Source organism: Armigeres subalbatus, chromosome 3 (genome assembly GCF_024139115.2).
Source record: "Armigeres subalbatus isolate Guangzhou_Male chromosome 3, GZ_Asu_2, whole genome shotgun sequence".
NCBI lineage: Eukaryota > Metazoa > Arthropoda > Insecta > Diptera > Culicidae > Armigeres > Armigeres subalbatus.
Window position 1 is genome coordinate 7,276,350 of NC_085141.1, and position 25,103 is coordinate 7,301,452.

The 25,103-nt window shown below is 40.4% G+C and overlaps 1 protein-coding gene across 1 annotated transcript in view; it reads left to right on the forward strand.

Moving 5' to 3' along the window:
- The window catches only part of LOC134220720 (uncharacterized protein CG43867-like), an 840,013-nt gene that overhangs the window by 672,090 nt on the left and 142,820 nt on the right, over positions 1–25,103 (forward strand). Inside the window, 1 exon segment of the mRNA XM_062699822.1 lies at positions 24,534–24,596. Within this exon segment, the coding sequence (XP_062555806.1) occupies positions 24,534–24,596 (63 nt within the window).

A 25,103-nucleotide genomic window follows, 5' to 3' on the forward strand; every position in this document is an offset into this window, starting at 1 on the left:
TATCTTTAAACGAAAGCTATGTTTTTGTCATTGGACCCATTAATTTTTTTTTCTGCAATCGGAAATTCGGTTTCAGAGATATCTGTGAAATACGAATATGAGACATATTTTCAGACTACTAATGAAAAATTGTCACACCAATATCTCAGCCGTCTATGACCCGATTTGAACTCTTTTGGGCTTAAACAGAAGCTGTAATATTGCCATTTAAGGCGGCAAATCAAATCTGCAGTCTTTTTGTATTTTCACAAAAATTGTTAAATTTGCAGAAATATCCCTTTTTTATTTTGAAATCGTTAAAAGCATGATAATATCAGTTATTTTACATTCAATTGAAGGTCATATGCATAGAAATTGTAATATGCACTGGGCACACACAACCATTCAAAAGTGTAAGAAGGGTTGCGTTCACTGTAGGTGGATTAAGTCGGGTTTTTTTATTTTGAAATCGATAAAAGCATGATGATATCAGTTATTTTATACTCAATTGAAGGTCATATGCATAGAAATTGTAATATGCACTGGGCACTCACAACCATTCAAAAGTGTAAGAAGGGTTGCGTTCACTGTAGGTGGATTAAGTCGGGTTTTTATCCATAGCTTCTCTAATATCATTTTCGATTTTAATCAAAGCTGTTATCGTACTACATTTTTTACGATACCCTGATTGTGATTCACAAATAAGATCATGTTGATTGAGGTGTTCGTTCAGCTGTTTGGAAAGAATTGATTCAAAAATTTTGGACAATGCGCAAAGTATACTGATGGGTCGATAATCTTTCTCAGTAGAAGGACTATCACTTTTTTCAATAGGAATAACTTTTGCTGTTTTCCAGTGTTTGGGAAACACAGAAAAAGTTATGCATGAATTAAACAGATCTGTTAGATGAGGCAAAATAACATTTAAGTACATTTTTAACATTTTTAATGGAATTTGGTCGACACCTATAGAATCACTTGAAGCTGCGGCAAACTGACACAGAACTTCATCATTAGTGACTCCTTTAAATGAAAAATTGTTTTGAGATGCTGAATCATTGATATGTTCATTGAATGAAAACGGCAAAGCATGTGAAATGAAATAGTTATTAAAGGTTTCAGCAGTAGCATCGCCGCCACCCATTTTAGAATTAAAATTTTTCAATCCAAGTCTTTTGATGTGTTGAGTTGTTTGGCTAGAAGGTCTGCACTGAGATTGATTGTAAAATACTCTCTTTTCGTACATATGATTTCTCGGTTTGCAAGATTTCTTAAACGTTTAAAATTATCCACCTGCGATCATCATTTTTATCTCGTTTCCAGCACTCATAGGCCTCAGAACAGATCTTGAAAAAAATTTTAATATGATTATTCAACCAAGGGTAATTAGGGTCTTTTCCAACTTTCTTTTTCAAAGGAGCATATTGATTGATTATCGATACAAACAGCTTGTTAAAATAATTAAGTTTCTCATTAACATCATTGTGTTGGTACATTATGTCAAAATTAGAATTGCGTAAGGTTGAGATGAATGATTCACTATCAATTTCATGGTAATCGCGAGCCCAATACTCCTCAGAGCATGTTTTAGGATGCCTGAATTTGAAATCAATACACACGAAGTCATGGTCACTAATAACTCCAATAGATGATTGATACACATTATTGGTAAAACTGGTGCAGTTTCCTGTAAATAGATTGATTGTAGAGGATATGCAGCTAACCTTGTGCCAGGTAGGGAAAGTTTTAATTAGTTTAAAGGACAGTGCATTTATTTGATCACACATGTTTCTTGTATTCAAATTGCTTTCTAGCATCATGTAAACATTAAAATCTCCTGCAACCAAGATATTAGGCGCAGCAGAGATTTCAGAAATAAGATCGAATAGGACGTGTAATTTAGATATGTATATGTCGTGTGGTTTATATATTATTCCACAGACTAGATTGGCTTGTTTAAGTTTAACGAAAAGGTAATCGATATCGCTCTCGTTTCCTGATTTAGAGATGACAGTAAACTTTAAATTCTTCTTCAAATAAAGGGCAATTCCCCCTCCTCGAACTTTTTTCTTCGTGTGTCGATCAGATCTGATGATGTTATATCCACTTATCTCAACAATTTTGTTTGTATGAGTTGATTTAAGCCACGATTCAACGACAGCAAAAACACCAAGTTCAGATTTTTCTAGGAGCGCACGATAGTTGGCTATGTTATCAATTAAACTTCTGGCACTGTGTAGACCAATTTTCAAAAAGATCTTAGAGCATCTCTGAAGCAAGGATTGCATCTGACTGTAATCCATGTAATGGAGTGCAGTTTTGAATCGTAAATTGTATCGCAAATTTCTGAATGAGAAATATTATGGGAAGGTACATTGGCATTTATGTTGTTATTAGAGGAATTGAACGTTTCTCGTTTTTTGATTCGAACTCACGGATTCCAACGCCTTCTGGCCAGTAGAATCTGTCATTGATGAATGGAATCAAATCATCGGACACAGACATTTTAAAAGAAACAAACGACAGTTCACTGATGTCCTTGTTGCGCGGCACTAGTTTTACGCATCTCAGCGTGGATTCTCCAACGTTGAGTGTTTCTCGGAGGTATTCCAGGACGTCTTCTTCGTTTTGTTCAACATGGAAGGGAGTTACATAGAACGATTTCAGATTATCAGCGGATGTTTCTCGACGATAGCTTCTGTTTACTACACGCAGACGACAGTTCTGTTGCTCATCCGCAGGCAAACCGTTAGGTACGTTTTGATGATTGATACCATTGTTGACAGTATGTGGAGACGAGCTAGAGTTGGTTATGGCATTGGGGTTTTTGGCGGCAACGGAGCTGATGGTGGCGACAGAGTGGGTGGTGGCGACGGAGCTGTTTGTAGTGGCAGAACGGGCGGTGGCGACGAAAGTGGTAGCTGTACTGGTGTCAGAGCTTGTTGTATTCATTGTAGCGTTGATAACGGGGGCAGCAGCGGTGTCATTAGTTGCTTTGGAAGTGGAGGCAGTGGCACAATTTGTGACGGTAGTGGCATAGGTAGTGGGATCAGCAGAATTTATATTATTGTTGGCAGGAAAAGTAACTCTGGATCGACAAGGCGGTGAAACATTAATGTGATGACTAGATTCATCGCCAATCAAGTCAGCATTAGTTTCTCCTTCAGCACCAGTTAACGTCATATTTGCAGCATTCGATCGAAGAGAAAGGTCCACATTGAAGCGGTCAATACTGTTGTAGAACTCGGAGTGATCATGCAGTGCTGGTCCCCTTGACGAAAAGTTCTGTAGTCTGGATGAAATGTTGGAATCGCGGCGCATTGAAGTGGAGATTGATAGTAAGTTGCAGAGGGTTTTCAAATTCTCTCCGAACTGTCCGATTCTTAGATCCATAGAGTCGACACGAAGTATAGAAGATCTCGCATCGTCTTCATGATTACTGATTCTCGATCCATTATGCTGGGGTTGAAACTGACTCTACAGTTGTCGCAGAACCAAAGAATGCCCACATTGGCTGTCCAAGCTTTGAAGTTGGTGGAGTTCAGACCAACGCATCCAGGGTGGAAAAGTCCTCCACACGAGCCGCTACACAGAACACTTCTGTCTGATCTCCCCGGATTCCTACCGCAGGCCTTACATGTATCCATGATTTAAAAAATCTGTTCCTTTGAAGATTCCGAACTAGAAAAGAATTTCACTACTAACAAAACAAATGAGTTAATAACAAAGTGATGATATACGTATAAATGCACTGTTTCCTCTGAAAGTTAAACTACTTACGTACCGTCGCTAAAGCCGATATCAAACCAGAATCCTACACATCAATTACAGTGTTTCAGTTTTTGAGACGTAAAATTGCTTGTTTGGTTTCCATAATTGGGATTTTTTTGATCCTGAAATAAAGACCCGGAACCGAACCGGATGTTGTACTTGTCATAGTTTATGTTCTATTATGAAGAGAGCTTGTACCACTGTTGTCCTTCTGACATCAGCTAGAGTGAGAGGGTGCGTACTGTGGGGTCTGCCTAGGATGTGGTGGGGTTCGACAGTGGGCTCTGTTGAACTTCTATAAAAAGCTGCATGTGTCCCCAAGCAGGCCCTATCAAAGCGACCGTGTGCCGCTCAAAGCGCACTAGCCTAGTCCTGGTGTTGGGTGGGACTTTAAACAAATTTGACCCGACTGATCGAGCGTCTGTCCACCAAGGAGGTGCGGCTCCAACAGCGTCTGTTCTGGCATCCAGCGGCTGAGTATGAAATGCTATTCCCCGGAAGCTATACCTAAGATGGCAGCCCCATCCCGGTGGATAGGGAACCTTGGGCCAACAACCTACTGTTCCCGAAACATCAATTTGTTCGAGAATCCGATAATGAAAGAATACGGACTGATTTTACGGCGACGACTCTTAGCGCGAAACAACGGACACGAATAGGAACATGGAACGTTTTAACCCTAGCCCAGCAGGGTAAATTGGCACAACTTGCCAATGAGGCACGCCGCATGAAGCTTGAGATCCTGGGACTGAGTGAAGTCCGTTGGCCAAACTTTGGAGAACACAGAACGCCGTCGGGACAAGTTCTGCTATACTCTGGTTTACGAGGTGAACACGCTCCCCGGCATCGCGGAGTTGGCTTCCTACTAAGCGCTCAGGCACACTCTGCGCTTATGAAGTGGGAACCTATAAGTGAAAGGATAATCGTTGCCAGATTTAGAACACGGGTCCGAAACCTTACTATAATCCAATGTTATGCGCCAACCGATGCTGCCGATCTGCAAGACAAAGAGAACTTCTACAGTCAACTCAATGCCGTCGTAGATAGAATTCCGAAGGGTGATATCAAGATCTGTTTGGGCGACTTCAATGCGAAGATCGGATCCGACAACTCGAACCATGAGCGCATTATGGGACGCCATGGTCTCGGAGAAATGAGCGAAAACGGACAGCTGTTCACAGAATTTTGTGGTAATAACGACATGGTGATCGGGGGATCGCTCTTCCCTCATCGACCGGTTCACAAGGTCACGTGGGTCTCCCTTCAATCAAATCGTCAAAACCAAATCGACCACATCTGCATCAGCAAAAAATGGTAACGGAGCCTTCTTGATGTACGGAATAAACGTAGTGCCGATATCGCGTCTGATCATCACCTCCTCATCGGCGAAATACGCCTGCGCATTGCGCGGATTCGTCGGCAGGAGGAAAGAGTTGGACGACGATTCAACACACGCCGACTGGAAGATGCCACGGTGAAACGGTCCTTCGTTGAAGAACTGGAGACGCGTGCTGCAGATATTCCGGAAGGTGGCAGCGTGGAAGACCAATGGACCGCCATCAAGAATGCCTTCATCGCCACCAGCGAGAACAATCTGGGTGAACTACGCACCCAGAGAAAACAATGGATCACCGATGAGACCTGGAGGAAGATAGAGGAGCGAAGAGAAGCCAAAGCCGCGATAGAGCGATCGAAAACCAGAGGAGCCAAAGTCTTAGCCCGTCAACGATACACGGCTCTTGAGAAGGAAGTAAAACGCTCATGTCGACGGGACAAGCGAGCGTGGGCAGACTCTGTGGCCGATGAAGGAGAGAGAGCTGCCGCAACCGGGGACATTCGCCTCCTCTACGATATCTCACGACGCTTAAGCGGGGCGAGGATGAATGCAACGATGCCTGTGAAAGACGCGAATGATCAGTTATTGACCGACCCAACTGACCAGCTGAAACGCTGGTTCGAGCACTTCGAACCAACCAGGCCAACCAGGCCATCACCACCTCGGCATGATCTGCCTAGGATCCGACGTATAACACGTGTCAATACCGAAGCTCCATCACTGCTAGAGATTCAAACAGCCATCCAAAGCATGAAATCGAATAAAGCCCCAGGGGTCGACCGCATATCAGCCGAGATGCTCAAAGCTGACCCAATGACATCCGCTCAACTACTGCATCGTTTATTTCGTAATATCTGGGACACCGCAACTTTCCCGGTCGACTGGATGCAAGGTATCTTAGTGAAGGTGCCCAAAAAGGGCGACCTGACTGTATGCGATAACTGGCGAGGTATTATGTTGCTGTGTACCGTTCTCAAAGTTCTGTGCAAAATTATCCTAGCCCGGATTCAGGAGAAGATCGATGCGACTCTCCGGCGGCAGCAAGCCGGATTCCGTGCCGGAAGATCCTGTGTGGACCATATTGTCACGCTCCGCATCATTTTGGAGCAGGTCAACGAATTCCAAGAGTCCCTTTACTTGGTATTCATTGACTACGAAAAGCTTTCGACCGTCTCAATCACGAGAATATGTGGGGCGCCCTGAGACGCAAGGGGTTCCTGAGAAAATCATCGGCCTCATCGAAGCACAGTACGAGGCCTTTTCGTGTAGAGTGCTGCACAATGGGGTCCTGTCCGACCCTATCCGGGTCGTAGCTGGTGTGAGGCAAGGATGTATTCTATCACCGTTACTGTTCCTCATCGTAATCGATGAGATTCTGGTAGATGCGATTGACCGTGAACCAAACCGCGGGCTGTTATGGCAGCCTATAACCATGGAGCACCTAAACGACTTCGAATTGGCGGATGACGTTGCACTACTCGCGCAACGGCGCTCTGATATGCAGAGTAAGCTCAACGACCTTGCCGATCGCTCCTCCTCGGCAGGTTTAGTCATCAACGTCAACAAAACCAAATCGTTGGATGTAAACACGGTGACTCCTTCCAGTTTCACAGTAGCCGGGCAACCAGTGGAGAATGTTGAAAGCTTCCAATATCTCGGTAGCCAAATGGCGTCAGACGGCGGTACCAAGATCGACATAGGCGCACGGATCAAGAAAGCAAGGGCTGCCTTTGCGAGTTTAAGAAATATCTGGAAAAACAGGCAGATAAGTGAACGCACCAAAATACGAATTTTCAACTCTAACGTGAAATCTGTGCTGTTATACGCTAGCGAAACATGGTGTGTATCAGTGGAGAACACTCAACGGCTGCAGGTGTTCATTAACAGATGCCTGCGGTATATAATTCGGGCCTGGTGGCCTCACAACTGGATCTCAAACAACGAGCTCCACCGTCGTTGTCACCAGAGGCCGATAGCAACAGAAATTCGGGATCGGAAGTGGGGCTGGGTCGGCCACACTCTACGTAGGAGCGGAAACGAAATCTGTAAGCAAGCATTAGACTGGAACCCAGCGGGACATCGCAGCAGAGGCAGACCCAGAGGCTCATGGCGGCGAAGCCTCAATAAAGAAATAAAAGAAGTCGACCGAAATCTAACCTGGCAACAGGTTAAAGCGATAGCTATACATCGCTCAGGATGGAGATCTTTCAAGTCGGCCCTTTGCACCACCGGAGGTGTACAGGATCCATAAGTAAGTAAGTTGTACCATATTTGAAACCGAAAAAAATGATCTTTAGTTCCGCGTTTAGATCAAAAGGCCTTACTCCAGGGATTTCTTTGATGACCAAGAACATATGCTAAGAACACATTCTGTGATAATAGCTATACCTAAAAATATACGAAATAATGGAACACAGCTTAATTAATAGTTCAAATCAATGGCGAAAAATCCTGCACAATGAACCGCTTGCTTCTATTTTTGGGAATTGTTTTGTTTGATGAAGACCCAGTTGCGAACATGTGGCTACAGAAGCAGTGATCTGAAGGTACCGTCAATAAATTACGTAATGATTTCCGATTGCATGACATTACATTACTGGGTACCGAGGACCGTTCATAGTGTATGGAGCTGGAACCACAAAAAAAATCGTCAGTTTCATATTGATTGTTGGTCATATTGTGACATCAACAAAAAAGAATCATAAAAGGTATTGTGGCAAGAAGTTATTCAACATACTATTCACCCAACCTGATTAATCCCCCTAGCGTTAATGTTGCCTTTCTCGTGCATTCTAAGAAAATATATTTTGGTCATAACTTTGGAGCCCATAGACTGATCCTGCTCATTTTTAATAGGGAACAATAGAGCAACATTCTTTGACGAATAAAACTTGTTGTCAGTATATCGGCTTATGATGAGTGCCTAAAAAAGAGTTGATATAATTTTTGCTCATGCGCATACAGACATTCACACACATGTACAGCCAGATTTCAATTCGTCGAACTGAATCGATCGGTATACAACACTATGGGTGTTCGGACTTTCTTTTAAATGTTTAAGGAGCGATCATGTAGCTTCTACTTATACTTAGTATATGAGAAAGGCAAAAATGGGCAATTTTTCAAATTCGTGTATCTCACAAAATTGTGGAATTTGGGCATAATTTAAGAGTTCAACAGTGTAGTGCATGGTGCTTCACTGCGGGGTACCAAACTGTTTTGTTCGTTGAACATTGCGTAAAATATGCTTTTACAAAACTACTAAAAACTAAATTCTGGACGAAGATATTATTACATAATTAAGCCTATTGTATATATCTGATGTAGAGCTGTAACGATATATAAATATGTTACTGAGTAGCTATCGACTGAGTTACTGAATCACAGGGATTTTTTTTCCTCGGCTTCGCAGTCTCTATGCAGTTAAACAACTACTTATTTTCCATTTACCGACGTTTCGATGTTATATTACATCTTCTTCAGGGATTTCTACAAAAAAACGAGACACAATAAATTTAACATACAAATCCTTAAGTATAGTCTTACAGAAATGTATAGCTGTTATCGTTTAGAAAATTTTAGACGGATTGTGTTCATACAGAGCTTTCCAAACGATAACAGCTATACATTCCTTAAGACTATACTTAAGGATTTGTATGTTAAATTTATTGTGTCTCGTTTTTTGTAGAAATCCCTGAAGAAGATGTAATATAACATCGAAACGTCGGTAAATGGATAATAAGTAGTTGTTTAACTTAGTTGTTACTTTCGAGACAAAAATATGGCAAAGCTGCCCGTCCCCACAAAAAACGTATAAATGTCATTTCAAGGAGGGGCTAGTTTGAACGTTCCCAGCCCTTTCTAAAAAATCTTAAAAATAAAAACCGCCCTGATTTTTTGAGTATACATTTTACACGCCCAAATCAAAAATTGCCCTTGGTAGTTGGTAGTTTTGGCCACTCCTTCATACGGAGCTGTCATATTGTGATGTGGAGCAAATGTATCCACTAGGGTGGTTCAAAAAATCGATTTTGCTCCCCAGTGCTCATCTGATTCTTTACCATGTTCTGAGTGTCCTCTGAAAATTTGAGCTCATTTGGATTAAAACTGATTTAGCACAAGCCGTTTCAAGTTTGCATGCAAATTAGTATGGGGAAATTTATTTATTCATTATACTGTTAAAGACGTTCCCCCATTAAGCGCAGGTTAAAAGAAAACCTACATAGCTAAAAGGAATACTCAACAGCTTTTATCCAACGAAAATCGCATGTTGATTAATCACCCCAATAATTAGTAATCGATTTTAAGACAGATTGCGAATCTTTAGCCATGATCGTTAAACTTCTTTGAGGGCATCACTGAAATGTGTAGTGCAACATAGTAGCCTGAATTTGTGTGTGCTATCTTTCGCGCCACGAGCAGCAATGTTGCCTGTTGATGAGTTATGCAATTAGCTCCAGAAAACTACGGTATAGTTTAAATTCGATTACTAATTATTGGGGCGATTAATCAACACGCGATTTTCGTTGGGTGAAAGCTGTTGAGTATTCTTTTTAGCTGTATATGTTTTCTTTTAACCTGCACTTAATGGGGAAGTGCCATTAACAGTATAATGAAAAAATAAATTTCCCCATACTAAATTGCATGCAAACTTGAAACGGCTTGTGCTAAATCAGTTTTAATCCAAATGAGCTCAAATTTTCAGAGGATACTCAGAACATGGTAAAGAACCAGATGAGCACTGTGGAGCAAAATCGATTTTTTGAACCACCCTAGTATCCACGCTGCGTTCCTTTGTGGACCCGGCACTTTTTTCACAAATGTGAAGCGAATGTATCCACGCTGCGTATCTTTGTAGACGCAGCTTTCTTTCCTAAATGTGGAACGTATGTATCCGTGCATCGTTTCTAAGTAAAGGTGGAAGGGGGTAAAAGCAACTTGTATCCATGTAAGTGAAACACTTGCCGCAAAGCGTAATAATTATTCAGGTTTCAGTCACCGACCGTTTGATTGACGAGAGCAGGCAAGATTAGTTGGGCTATCTCCTATCTCGACTTGTATCGGTGATCTTCCTAATTTCAGAAGTGTCGCTTCTTAAGCCACAGACTTGCACCTTCGAAGACATCGAGCTAACTTTACTAAATAGAGCATTACAAAGAATCCTTTTAATATTGAATATTGTTATTGTCATTGTACTCAAAATATTTAGTCGAATCTGAAACCATGTTGAAAGCTTATCACATTGGCACTGGTCCTACTTCATTCATGTAATGATCTTCGAGGCGAGCTGTACTCCTGCCACAGCCCAAGAGATGCATGTGTTTTATTATATTACTCAAAGAATAAAGGCAATCATCATACAAATTCAGCTTATAACCGCGAAGAAACTGTTGGGTCTGAGTTAAAGTGAACGTTCTTGAATAAAACCTAATCATATCTGACAAAAAAATACCGGACTGATGACAAAAAACTAGTCAAGTAGATCGTGCAATGAAAGTGAAGGATAACTTAACAAAAATAATCATTTTATTGACCCCAAACATTGTTACCGTAATCCAGGGGAACATTGATTACTTTTAAGATTGATTTTGTAAATATTTCTTCAGTAAGTGAAATCATAGCTTTTTTTCATATTTTTAAAACGAGTCTGCTACATGTAGAACGTATAAGGCTGTTGTTCTTGATTATTTGATAACTTTAAACTTGTTTTGAATATATTTTTTATCGAGTTTTTTGATTTTTCAATTTGGGGTAACTTTGATCATGCATTAATCTATAAAGAAAGCGTTTACATAAGCCTTAAGGCTCTATAAACCGTAATCAATCCGATAATGACAATGATTTTATTCAAATCCGCACTAATACTAATAAAGTTTTGAACTAAATTCAATATTTTGGGGCTATTTACGGACTTACCCTCCATCATAATATATTCATGGCATTTCCATATTAATTTTTCACTTATCAAAACTAGCAATTACTGAGGAATTGCTGGAAAAACGCTGAAAACTGCTTTCCTAGGCCGATATTCGTATGTTCATCGAACGCATACTAACATTCGAACGTTCGGATCAAACACATACACACTCACTAGATTTTTCACTTGATCTTTTCCAATTATTTGTTTTGATTTTATCACTCCTAAACATATTCACTAACTGAGTTTCACATTTTTTTTCAATCTTGACTACAAATTAATTCACTTCACGTCCAAAAACTGTCAAAAACTGCTTTCCAAAAAATGAAGTGAGAGACAAATTTGACGACCGTATTGTGAATGCATTAAAATGCGGAAAACTCAAATTCACTAGCGCAATAAGTGAAATGGTGAGTACAAAATCTACGCGATGCAACTTCATTCAATCCGAACAATACAACGTATACGCCAGCCAACACGCAAACAAAGATGTGCATATACAAGAAAATAATCATCTCTTCACCGTTGCTGTTTGTCGGATTGAACAATAAAACCAAAAGTAAATTTTTAAACATGTTATGTAAGCTTCTTTAAATTTAAATCGGTAAATACCCATAAATTTGATACACCATGAACATGTCGTATGATATAAAATAAACAATTCGATATAAAATAAACAATATAACGATGTGATATGCTTAAGATACCTGCTTGATTATAGGGACTCGAAAAAGAATTTATTTGCAGTAACTAACCGAATATAAAAATGTTCACATTATCGATTGCGCCCTAACACCGGTTCTAAGCTTCGATGCAGAGTACACGAGCTTTGTTCGCCAGTGACAGGCGTATGAGGCCCTTGATTTCCACCCACCCCAGTTGTAAACAACATTTATTTATCGCTGCTGCACTTTTCCGTACCAATTGCATCACTATTACAAACAAGTGATACAGTCATTAATTTTCAAAACATTGTGATGAAGTCTTGAGCCTTAAGGTGGGAAATTATAGTTGGAATCACTTAGGCTGAGGCGATGTACATCCATTATTTCGAGAAAGGCATCATCACCGCTAGTGGAATTATTTGGATTATCAACAATAGATATAATATTTCCGAAACAAAAACTATGAAAACTATGCTATGCTACTAAAACTAAAAAACTGTGCTCTACTAAGAAAATAAGATTATTTATCACATAACTAGAAGTATGAGCTTAATATCTTTTTTTTTTCGAGCCAATAATTTACTTGTCATAAGACGAGTTTGTACTATCCCATTAAATTCCACCACTTGATTGTACCTTGACAGATACGTATTTCGACCTCAGCAGTAATGACGTTTACAGTGTCTCGTACTTGACTCGACTTGAAGAAAATTCTACTGCTGTAGAGGTAAGCACAGAAGTAGAATAAGATATTATAATTTATTCATTTCTTGAAAATGGTTAAACTGATCAATGCTACCCCAGCGATCAAAGTTCCCCCGGATTACGGTACATCCACAGGTACATAAACTGCAGTTACTAATGATTCAGCATCAGGTTCACTTTAAAAATCCAACTGGAACCGTTCATCAGTTCCCATTTTTGTTGTTCATAATCAATGATTAACACTAGTACAACTTTCCATTCGATGCTGCTTCCGAATGTCTTTTAATTTCCCGCTTGAAACAACATTTTAGCAGATTCTTCCGTCCTCAACCATTAAAGTTCGCTATTTATTTCACGCAAAACCAAAACAAACAGCTTTCAACATATTAACTTGCAACATGATCAAATCCCAACAGACTCATGACCCAGAGAATCGCTCATGGTTCCAAACACGATTTGCATCATTGCATGATTTTTACGTGTTCTTCATTGTTGAATGCATTGAATTAATTTCGCTTAAAGCTATGGCTAATAAATCCATATGTAAGCAAAACATACGCCTCGTTAGCGTTTTGACGGTTTTAGAGCCAAATTTATTTTTCGGTGAGTAAGCGAAGCGATGCGATTCTGTCCGAGAATTTCAAGCTCGATGCTCCCTCTACAGAATCGCAAGCAAGTTAGCTCGTGCTTGAAGCATCGATGATTGAAATTTGAGTATGATTCTACCAACACTGATCCAGATAAAAAATTTTCGTGCCAAGTTTATGCAAGAGACATTAATTTTATTGCAGAATAAATTTGTCATGGTGTCGTGGCGATTAAACTAAAGTCAAAATTATCAGCCATATGAAAAAGATGCTAATCAATTGATAATTATATCATGAGTTGTAGATAGCAAAAACTGAATTTCAGTAATGCTATAATAAGGTATGAACACATTTCAATTACTATGTATTAATTACTATATATAAAGTAACTAAGCGTTTCAAATGCCGTAATAATTTTAATAATCCATATTCCGTTTTTTTTTTGCAGCGCTGTGCACAAAAAAGGAACGCGAAGTGAGTAGTGAGACGTCTCGCTACTCACTTTTTACAGCGAGATGTGGTTTATGAGGAGTGAGAAGTGAGACGTCTCGCTACTCACTTCGCACTACTCACGTTTTACAGCGAGAAGTGAGAAATGAGGAGTGAGATGTGAAACGTGTTACTTCGCACTCCTCTTTTTTTACTTCTCACTGTGAAAAGTGAGTAGTTGGAAATGGGCAGTGAGACGTCTCACTACTCATTTCGCGCTTCTTACTTTTTAGAGTGAGAAGAGAAAAATGAAGAGTGAGAAAAGAAACGTCTCTCTTATTATTCCTAATTTCTCATTTTTCAAACTACCTATTCAGCCAAATGACCTATTCAGCCAAATTATTCGGTCCCTTTAGGCCAAACGACCTTTTCGGTCAAATGGCCCTTTCGGGCTAATGACCCTTTCAGTCAAATGACCCTTTCGGCCAACGACCCTTTTGGCCAAACGATCCTTTCGGCCAAACGACCCTTTCGGACAAATGACCCTTTCGACCAAATGACCCTTTCAGCCAAATGACCCTTTCGGCCAAATGGGTTTCGGCTTAATGGTTTGTTCGGCCTAGTGGCATTCGGCCAAATAGCTTTCGACCGAATGGGTTTCGGCTAAGCGACCCTTCCCCTTTTATACAAGGAAATCATGAAAAAATCATTTATAAAAACACTAGGCAGTTTTGAGGTATTCTTATGATATTTCTATAGCGGAATGAGTTGTCTGTTCTTATGAGAGGAACTCTTTTCCATCAGATCATATCCAAACAAACTCACTCACACTATCACTAATTCCCCCCACCTTTCATACAATGTTCATTCATTAATTCCATTCAAACGGTTGTCTGGCAAAAAACATCTTATTGAGAACAACGCAGTCAACTTCTGTATACGTCTTTCCGCCTTTTTTTTTCCGCGGACAATTCATCTCTGTGACGAGATAGACGGTTTGGTCAGACCACTGCTCCGATAGCTCTTGTCCTTAGGCAATGAAATACGGAGTGAACCCGGTCGAGGCGTGGATACTGGTGTTGAACATTAGCTCAATTTTGGGAACATTCGTATCCCATACACGCTGGTCTTCCTGGATATAGGTGCGTATGGGCGCGTTTATTATCCGGTTGACGCACTTGAAAGGATTCAATAGCAAATGTTAGCGGGAGTTCAGCCATTGTCGGTAATACTGGTTTCAAGGACAGAATTCCGGTAGAACCATTGATTCTTCAAAACCACACAAAGATTCTTCAAACCCACTTCGAGAAATAGTCACAAATCACTAAGATAAGATATTTCCCTTTCGGCTGCGTGGAAACGGACCCACGGCAGGGGCACAAATCGCATCTTCCCAATTTCCGGAGTTGTTTGGACGTAAAGCAGCTTGACCTATTTACAGGTGGAACAAACGTGAATATGTGCCTTGACGTCTTCGGCCATTTTGGGCCAATAACAGCGCTGTTGGACACGAGCTATGGTTTTGAAAAACCCCGGATAGAAATGGTCATCGTGAGCTTGTCTCAAAACCTCGAAGACATCATCGGCTTGAACTACTTGCTTTCATTCGAACCGCGAATCGAAAGGTACATTCTTGGTGATGAACTTTTACAGTCTGCCGAAATCGTCTGGGCGGCTTCTGACCTTCTCCATCAAGGATACGTACGGAGGCGAAGTCGGAGAATCTTGGACTAGCGCTATCCTCCTCGACAGTGTATCCGGGATGTCATTTTCCTTGCCTTTCTGGTGCACTACGGTCATGTCGAACTGCTGAAAGTCCAAGCTCCACCGACTACACCGGGACCCAACCTTCCACTTCGTTTTCAGAATGTTGGTCAGAACCGACGAATCCGTCACCAAGGTAAAGTGGTAACCTTCAATGTACCCCCGGAACGCTTCGATGGAAAGCAAGATGGCTAGAGCTTTCTTCTCAGCAGCGTGGTAATTTTTCTGAGGAGTGCTTACTGAGTAAGCACTCCCGCAACAGCGACTTCGCTAGCATCCGTCTGGATAACGAGCTCCTGGGAAAAATCGGAACTCCCCTGAATCGGGGCGGCAATTTTCTGATCTTTTATCGTGCAGAAAGCTCTCTCCGCGGCTTCATTCCAGCCGATGACTTTGAATTTGGACTTGAGGAGGTCCGACAGGGGCCCGCAATTCTTGCTGAAGTTCGGTATGAATTGGCGGTAGTAATTTGCCATCCATAGGAATTTCCTGAGCCTGGTGATCGTAGTCGGTCTTTCGTACTCGACGATCGGACGGATCTTGTCCGGATTTCCACGCAGACCTTCCGAGCTAAAGAGATATCCTTGGAAGGAAATTTCCGGCACCACGAACTGAGACTTCTCCAAGTTTATCATAAGGTTGGCTCTGTTCAGTCAGTGCGCAATTTCACAAGATCGTCGAGGTAGACGATGACATAGGGTTCCAGTACACCGTGGCTTAAAAATCAGTCAACCAGTAGCAGGACTGTTGACAAGACCAAAGGGCATCCGGGTGTACTGGAACAACCCCTTGCCCTGCACACTAAAGGCCGTATACTTCTCGAGGACTTCTCCAACGGGACTTGTAGGAAAGCCTCCGACAAGTCTATAGTTGAGAGATATTTCGTCCTCGGGAGTTGACCTAGGATTCGACAGGGGTGCGGTCAGGGGTAAGTATCACGAACAGTACGTTCGTTGATCTTACGCGTGTCTAAATAAAGCCGAACCTTATGCGGCTTGACGACTGGTACGCAGTTCACCGACCAATCTGTGTTGCTGGGTTCAATTATGCCAGAGTTCTATAACGTGAAGGAGTGGCTGGTTTGGAGCACCGGCTGGCACGAGCGTTGCTTGCTCGTTTGCAGCTTATTTTTCGGTTTAGGGGTCTCAGAATGTTCTACCGCGTTCACCGATTTCTCCGATCCAAAGACCTTACTGGACACGTTGAAGTTGACATCTGTGCATGAATGTCCTCCGGAGCTCTCGAACCAGAGGAGGAGGGGTTGGTGCAAGGAAACGGAGTGGAGTTCCCGTCCACGGATTGGGCGATTTTACACAATAAATTCTAACCTAATTTGTCCGTAGAGCCATTTGTATGACCTATACTGCCCTTCTACGCATAATTGTCCCATGTTACCTTTGATTAAAAATCTCAAACTCGAGTCAATTCCCACTGAAAAAATTAAAACGGAGCCTACAAAAAGTTTACAAATGCAGTAATTCGTATCAAGGATGTTAACGATCATTCAGTAATTTGCGTTCGATCATTTAGTAGTTTGTCAATAACACATTCTAGAAGCTGAATTTCAAAATATGTTGTATGGTGGACTTCTAGCGCGAAGGTTTTTCTACAACTCTGCCTAATGGTTCGTTGTTTGAATTCCACCAGTAACGGAGTTATAGCTATAGTTTCAGTAACTTGGACTAAATGATAACAAAATTCCAATCATTTAGTTTGAGTTACTGCAACTAGCGGTCTAACTCCGTTATTAGTTGAATTTTAATAACGAACCATTAGGCAAAGTTGTAGAAAAACCTTCGCACTCCATAGTCCACCACTAAGTCCACCATACAACATATTTTGAAATTCAGCTTCTGGAATGTGTTATTGATAAACTACTAAATGATCGAACGCAAATTACTGAATGATCGTTAACATCCTTGATTCGTATTATGTTCTGGAAAAGCGTTGCCTACGCTCATTACATTCTAAAAATATTTGTTGAATTTGCAGATCCAATCGATTTTAGAAATTAGTGGGACAAACTGACGCTAGTTTGATTTTTTCATCTGAGATAACAATGGGCAGTTATGCCTAGAACGGCAGTATAGGTCAAAAAACTAAGTTTGAGGAGTAACAGAAACCCACCAAGAAAGGAATCTCTAACAAGTATGATCGGACTATCCATCTCATTTATTTGTCATTGAATTGTGTTCTTCGAAGATGAACCACAAACTTTAAAGCCAGGAATTTAAAGTTTGTGTTTCATCTACGAAGAACACAATTCAATGACAAATAAATGAGATGGATAGTCCGTTGTGAAAATAGGGAAGTGATATATCCATCTCATTCATAGGGTTTAATTTGAGATTGTTTCCAGTTACAACACATGTAAAAACATTAAACGAATACAATTCACACCGAATAAGCTCCTGCTTGAAAGGATTTGAATGACATACAATTTCTGACTTCAACGAGCTTATTTCATCAGAACCCAATCCACTAACAGTAATCGATTATTGATAGCATATAGGATCAATTTTTGTACAATATTTTCCTCTCCTGCTGTCAATAATGTTTGCATTCAATTTCGCTCGATTCGGAACCCCTTCTGGGAAATTCGGCAAATATCGAACACGAACAACACTCACTGCAAAATCCATTTTTAATGGCATGGCTGTCTGCCTTTCATCTCACCATCCCATACATAATGGGTTGTGCCTTATCACACAAACATCCGTCAGGCGAATTTCCTTCTTTGTTATCTTCCACTTCAGCCAAATCCCTCCGACGAACCAAACCTCATCTGTTCCTGACTTCAACACATGCTTTCCCAACTTTATTTTCCCTACCCATCTCTTTGTTGTTACACAATATATTCCGGTTGTTTGTTTACCTTTGGAAAATTGGATCCCATTTGGTTGTTCCCCGAACAGTAGGCTTGGGATTTGTTTCGCTTATTGTTGTGCTGCCAAGAGGTCTTTCCTTCCTTCTTGTTCTCCACCGACCAGCACGAACTTCATCCATCATCGTCAAAAATCCTCAAAACGATTTCTCAGCGCGATCCTTTCATCCCATAATAATGGTAGCAGGCGCTGCTAATCGGGCTCCGCATCGGTAGCCACGGGAACCACTCTCCGCCGCCTACTGAGGCTGCTGGAGCAAGTTGAAAATTTTACCACCGCACGTCAGCAACATTTATCATAATAGAGATTTTCACTTTCTACGAAGCCTCCTCCGAAGCCCGACCGGTGCGGTGGTGGAATAAGGTAAACAATTCCGGCGAAAACGCTTCCGGATAACGCAATTTTGGACCGTAGCTTAACCAACCGTAAAATGACCCATCCAGTGCAGGCGATCCGATCATAAATTGCAGATTCACTCGCCCCCTCTCGTTTGGTTGGTGGGATCGGAATGGACATTTTTCTGCACTGGTTGGGACGCAAACGTCAGAAATTAGGAGTGAAACATTTCTCCTGTTAGAGCCTAGCCCCCTAACTGAATGAGCCGAACCGAGAATGGGAAAATCTGTTTTCCACCAACTTTCAGATTCAATTTCCCTTCTCCGACGGCAGCGCAGGACGCACCCCACGTTCGTTCATTCGTGAATCGGTTTATGAACATTAAATTACAACTTTCATTGAATTAACCTTTTTTTTTGCCGTGGTCTGTTGGTTTGGATTCGAGGATGTTGGCTTAGAGTCCTAGAAAATGGATTTGCGTGCGTGATGCGATACCTGATTTTCATTATGTTTCTCCCTCCCCCGCTTCGAATAGTATTGTATTTTTTATTATCCCAATCCCAAAAACATCTGGAATAGTGGAATGTCATAATTGATTCAATTCGAAAGTTAAGGCGAAACTGTCCTGAATCCAAATAATTTTCATCTCCCATTTAGTAAGCATATGCGGTATTTCGAAAAATTTCGTTTCAGGTGGTTCGAAACGAAATTCCGCGGAATTTCGCGGAATTTGGGCATGGCGAAATCTGATTTATTGATTTCGTTTCGTTTCGTAAAATTACAAAAATTTCGCTTGAAAAAACTAGCTTATAACGAAATTTAACGGAATTCCGCGGAATTTCGTAACAAATTTAGACTTAAACCATAATGTCTCGCACAGTCATGTATTATCAAAAATTTTGGCTGCGCCGCTGAACAAAATCATAAAGATGTTTTCAAAACATAATGTTATACACAAGGATGTTATCGATCATTTGGTAATCTGCGTTCGATCACTTAGTAGTTTGTCAATACCTCATTCCAGAGGCTAAATTTCAAAATGTGTTGTATGGTGGACTTCTAGTGCGAAGGTTTTTGCTACAACTCTGCCTAACAGGTCGATGTTTGAATTAAACTTATAACGGAGCTATAGCGCTAGTAGCGGTAGCTTTTACTAAATGATAACAAAATTTCAATCATTTAGTATAAGTTACTGCTGCTGGAGCTATAGCTCCGTTATAAGTGAAAACCATATAAAGAACTGTTAGGTAGAGCTGTAGATAAACCTTTGCACTTGAAGTCCACCATACACCACATATTGAAATTTAGCCTCCGTAATGAGTTATTGACAAACTACTAAATGATCGAACGCAGATTTCTAAATGATCGATAACATCCTTGGTTATACATTTTTTTTTCTACTACAAAATCCCATTCTGAGTCGACAAATACGTATTAGGATTTCTTCTATAAAACGTCTTCGGTGTTTCGTTAGAAATGTACAACAGAAAACGAAAAATATCTTTAAGTATTCTATCCCATTTTTTTTAAAGTGATCCGACTCAATATTTTAGACGTCAGTCTCAGAGTGTAAATGTAATCAGATATGAATCAGATCAGTACAACTTTGTCAAAGAGGAATTCTGAGGCTCCTGTAAAGTGTTTTTATGCCTCAAACCACATTTCAGCGCATGACTAAGCACCGTTTAAGAGTTAAGGAGGCTCTAAGGAAAACATTAAACGAAGCACATTTTGTGTTGGATTGATTTGAACCAAGGTTTTCATCTTCGAGTTTTCAAAATAAGTTCGTTTACAATAAATATTTAGTCGCTTACCAAGGTGGCTTCACATGAATTATCTTTTCAACAAACCAAAGATTCCTTTCCCGTGGCGCTAACGGAGATACAGAGCATTCCAATTGACTGTAAGGGCGTAACCGGCTCATAGCAGCTGTTTCTTGCACTCAATTGAAGTCGGTTGAGGATGGAAATTCGACAACAATTTTTGCATGCCTCATGAGCATGAGCATGAGCAGGATAACCGTACAATGCGTAGTTGCTACTCCGTGATTGATTAGAACTTGCGAAATTGCACAGGGAACCAATTGAATGGAGCTTGGGTTTAGCTATCATTCTCAATGTGCAAATTTCGGAAATTCAATGCATTCAATTACGGCGCCGGCCACGTCCTTACGGTCATCAAAGGAAGGAAGGATTATTAGTTCAACTCTCGTTGCTACTAGAGACCGAGTATACCTCTGCATCTCCACGATAGTCTTAGGATAGGATATTGTGTTAGTATGATGGGATATATTATCTGGATTCACTTTGGTAAGTGATGCGATCTATGGGATAGGAATATATGAATGAGAATTAGAAGTACTAGAGTAATGAGAAAGTATTAAAGTGAATTCTAATGGGATTCATTTTTTTTTTAGAATTTGAATGCTATTGGATTCTAATACCACGCACACGTCTACCACACCATCGCTACCCGCACATGAACCTCACACATTCTTACTTGTATGAGGCCTGCACGAGCATAGCGACCGTATATAGCATTCGTATGCGGGTACAAATGAATACCAATCTATTTTAACATTTTATTTACTGCTACTAAGTAACAGGCAGCTTTTTATAACAATTCTATATTTAGAATCAACTTGCTAGCAATGAGAATTTGATTTGCAAAGAGATTGAGTTATATGATTAACGAAATTATCTAATAGGAAATTGGAAAGGGCCAGGGATCAAACCCTTAATCTCCTGCTTATGAGGCAGAAGCAGTGACACAAGGCCACCAAGCACCCTCTTCGACAACAATGTTTGCATGCCTCATATGCACAAACACTTATACAAGGACAAAAAGACAATATATTGGTTCCTCGAGTTGATTGTGCATAAGACTATGGGTTTCCGAGCCTCCTACAAAAGGTTAAATTTGGAAGGAAATGGTAGCCTTTTGGTACAACTTTTGTATGAGAAAGGAAAAATATTTCTTTATACCTGGCAACTGCTGCCGTAAAACTTTACGATCACATTTCTGAAATGCAATCTGAAAGACATACTGGTGGAAATAAGTATAAAGACAAGCTCGATTTTCATACAAAATGGCCATGTTGGGAGGTCAATATCTAGATTCTTAACGATTCGATTGGGCTGATTTTTTGCCAGCAGGCCTAAAATGACTTGAATTTTTATTCAATGAAAGTAACATTTATGCATATTTTGTGCTTATGCCCGTTTCTGTTGGAAATAATTATTGAGTGCCATAAAGTGGTGTCTTTATAATTATTTCCAGATTCGGAGGATAAAATGAATAGAAATGTTTGAAATGCACTCAAAGATCAAAAGTTCAAGTTAAAAACAGGTGACTAGTAAAATTTTAGCCAAATCGAGATTTCGATCCTCAAACATGATGAAAATGTATGAAAGTCATGCTTGTCTTTATATTTATTTCCGGCGGTATATCTTTGTGCATTTTTAAAAGAAGCAGAGGATTCGTCTAGCGAGCAAAGGTGTGCTATTAATAATTCTCTATCTGTGCATATTATATTCTCATATACTGGTTTTGATTTAGCTCAATACCAAAAAAACACGCTGATAAATGAATATGAAGTATGCTTCAGCATAATCACATAAGTCTTAAATGAAATAAGGTTTTAAATAGAATTTAAATCAGAAAAAAAAATCAGATCAGATTCGGGAGCACCCACTCCACAATGAATTCCTTTGAAAGCAGCACAAATGCTCAGAAATTGCCTTAACGCCAATGGTAAACGGGAGCACGGCGAATTATCACAGACTGCTTCTTCTGTTACCAAAATTCAATTGGTCGCAAAGCAGATATTAGACTTTGAGAAAATGAAATCAGAATTGCGTACATAATGTAAAATCAATTTAATAAATATTCCGCGGAAAAAAAAATAAAATTTCGTTTCGTTTCGAAAAATTTCGAATTAAATGGACGTTGATTTCGTATCGTTTCGAAGTCTCGAAAGTAAATCTATATTTCGTTTCGTTTCGTTTCGAATCAACACAGACATTTTAAATTTCGTTTCGTTTCGTTTCGTTAGGAAAAAGTGTCTTATCGCATACCCTTACCATTTTGAGAGGCACCAATCTCAACAATCAAATCGTTGATTCAGTGTTATCTGTTTATATGTAAGCTAAATCAACAAAGATGCAACGAATAATTGTCATCTGGCGCCTTTGAAAACGCGAGGTGAATAAAACTGGATTCCGAAAAGTTTGTCCTTATATTCGATATCAAAATCAAAAACTTAAGCATTTCCAACCAAGTGTTCTGTATTGGAATTAAATTCGAACCCTTCACCTGTGGCTTGGTAATGGCAATATCGTGCGTATAACGTCTGATCTTTTCAAGGTCTCAATTTGTATGAACCATAAATAGTACCACGATTTCCCAAGAGGTTTTAAGATAGCTACACTTATGTACACTCCTGTAATTTATTTTAGACATTATTTTATCATCAACAAGTACCTACCTGGAAGTACCAAAAAGCTCTTCCCACCACCTCCCATTGAAGTTACTACGTAAATAACACCATCACCATAGCAATCAAAAGCCAACGACTGCTGCGATGATGCACTTGATTGCGCCGTGTCTCATTTCAACCGCCTACTTGGATCGCAAATTTGACACCCACTCCCCTCTGCGAAGGCAACGAGCTCTAAGCGTCGTCGTCGACGTCTAAGAAGCGACTTTATTAAATCACTTCCACTAATCTCCGGTCCTTACGGTCTCAGATTACGGGAACTGGATCCGGCTTGCCACTTGGCTAGTGACGTTAAACATGCTTCCTAACTAAAACTGAGACCGCCCTCATCCTGCTGTTATCCCGAGATGGCGAAAGGCTTCAGAAGTCTGAATCGTGTCGTTCGAGCGAAACCCCCGGACTCATCTACAGCAACTGCGTTCAACAAAAGCTAATGAGAACGAAATTTTAATTAGCACTAATTGCAGTCATCGCCTTCGCACGGAGTTGGTGTGTTTCTTCCATAAACATCGCGCTTTGCTTCCATCCTCTGCAATCGCCGAACCGCATAACAGCTCTATTATTTTATCCATATCCGCCACTAGGATGCGAAATCTTTCTAATGGAAGCATTGTCCTACTCAAATTTCCATTTTCTCGACTTCTCTGGCTATAAACATCAACCGAAACCACCCCGACCCCACTTTTTTCGACGTCTAAATGGCGATGATGACAATTTTCCCGTTTGGCTTTTATGCCCCCTAAAACTAGACTATATCTATAAATTTCACAACCCTCTCATCGCCCCTTTCTCGCACACTGTGATGCATTTCAGATGGGGCGATTCCTAATCCCCCCTCTTTTTGATGGCACCGAAATCATCATCAAAAAGCGAAAACCTACACCCGGTCGGTTGATCTGGCTGGCCCTGCCCGACGTATCGGCGTATCCCATCACCTCGAAAGTTCGCCATCGCAGATAGTGGCAGTGAAATTGATCCTAAATTTATGCATCGTACTAGTCGCCATAGCGCCTGCTGTGATTTGAACGAGTGGCAACGAACGAGCAAACGGATTGCTTCGATTTTTATTGAAACGAGTTTTTTTTTGTGCACTTCCAAAGTATCAATCCTTTTTAGTTTACCACCCATAGGAGCGACCTCCCACTTGCAGACAATAATGGGTTGAACCGCTTGCACGCGAGTTTTTGGCAAAATTGTGTCGAGCCACCAAGCGGACGCTAGAGCAAACAGTGCAAATATGGTTTGTGCAATGGAAAAACATAGACTTGACGCTGGCGTTGAAGTCGGGTGGTTCTTAAGACATATTAACATATTTACTTAAACTAAAATTATTTTTTGGCAATGTTTTTACAACTGAATAATATATGTATGAATATTTCAACATTAACCAGAATGCATATTTTAATCTTCACTTTAACCACCCTAACCAATCTCAATCTAGTGGGGACACCAACCACGTACTGCGATGTTTTATTCCCCCTTTCAACAAATTACAGGATCCTTTTCTTGTTTTCCAACCGGCTCTCCCCCTCCCTGGCTGCATTACAAACACAAAGCATAATCATCCAACCGTCGACATCATAACCGAACAGAGAAAGCATGACGATAAAGCACGCAACAATTTCAATTAATCTTTGCGTTTCTCTTCTCCTTTTTTCCAGCTCTCCGAGCTCGAGCAAAGGGTCATCGAAGCCGAGGAACGGGCCGATGAAGCTGAGGATAAGGTAAGAGTATTATCAAAGTCTAGAGTTTATACGCATTCAAATAATGGTTTTTGTTAAAAATTTAAAATATTTGAATAATAATTATACTGGCGAGAGCCTAGAGAATAATTTAATTAAAATGATACAAATAATTATAAACGACGCTTCTGCCAAAAATTAATTAATAGAATGTTTTCAACACATTTTTGGAAATTTTGAAATTTTAATTTGAGTATTGCGTGAATACTTTTTTTTCTTAATTGCTTTATTTTAAAGGTGGCATTAGTGAAATAACATTTCTCTTTACCATTGATCATTCTATGATCAAATGTGCCAATCATTCCTAAACCTAAATGAATAACAATCGATGCTGTGCGTGGGGGAGTGGGAAGAATCAGTTATCGCAGAGCAACATCATCGAGGGAAGACAGATTGGCAAGTGCTTGCCAGTCCGATGGCAAGTGGTCCCGACACAGCAAAGCAAAGAGGGGTTGCGATTATTTGTGAGTGAATGAGATCTCCCGGGAC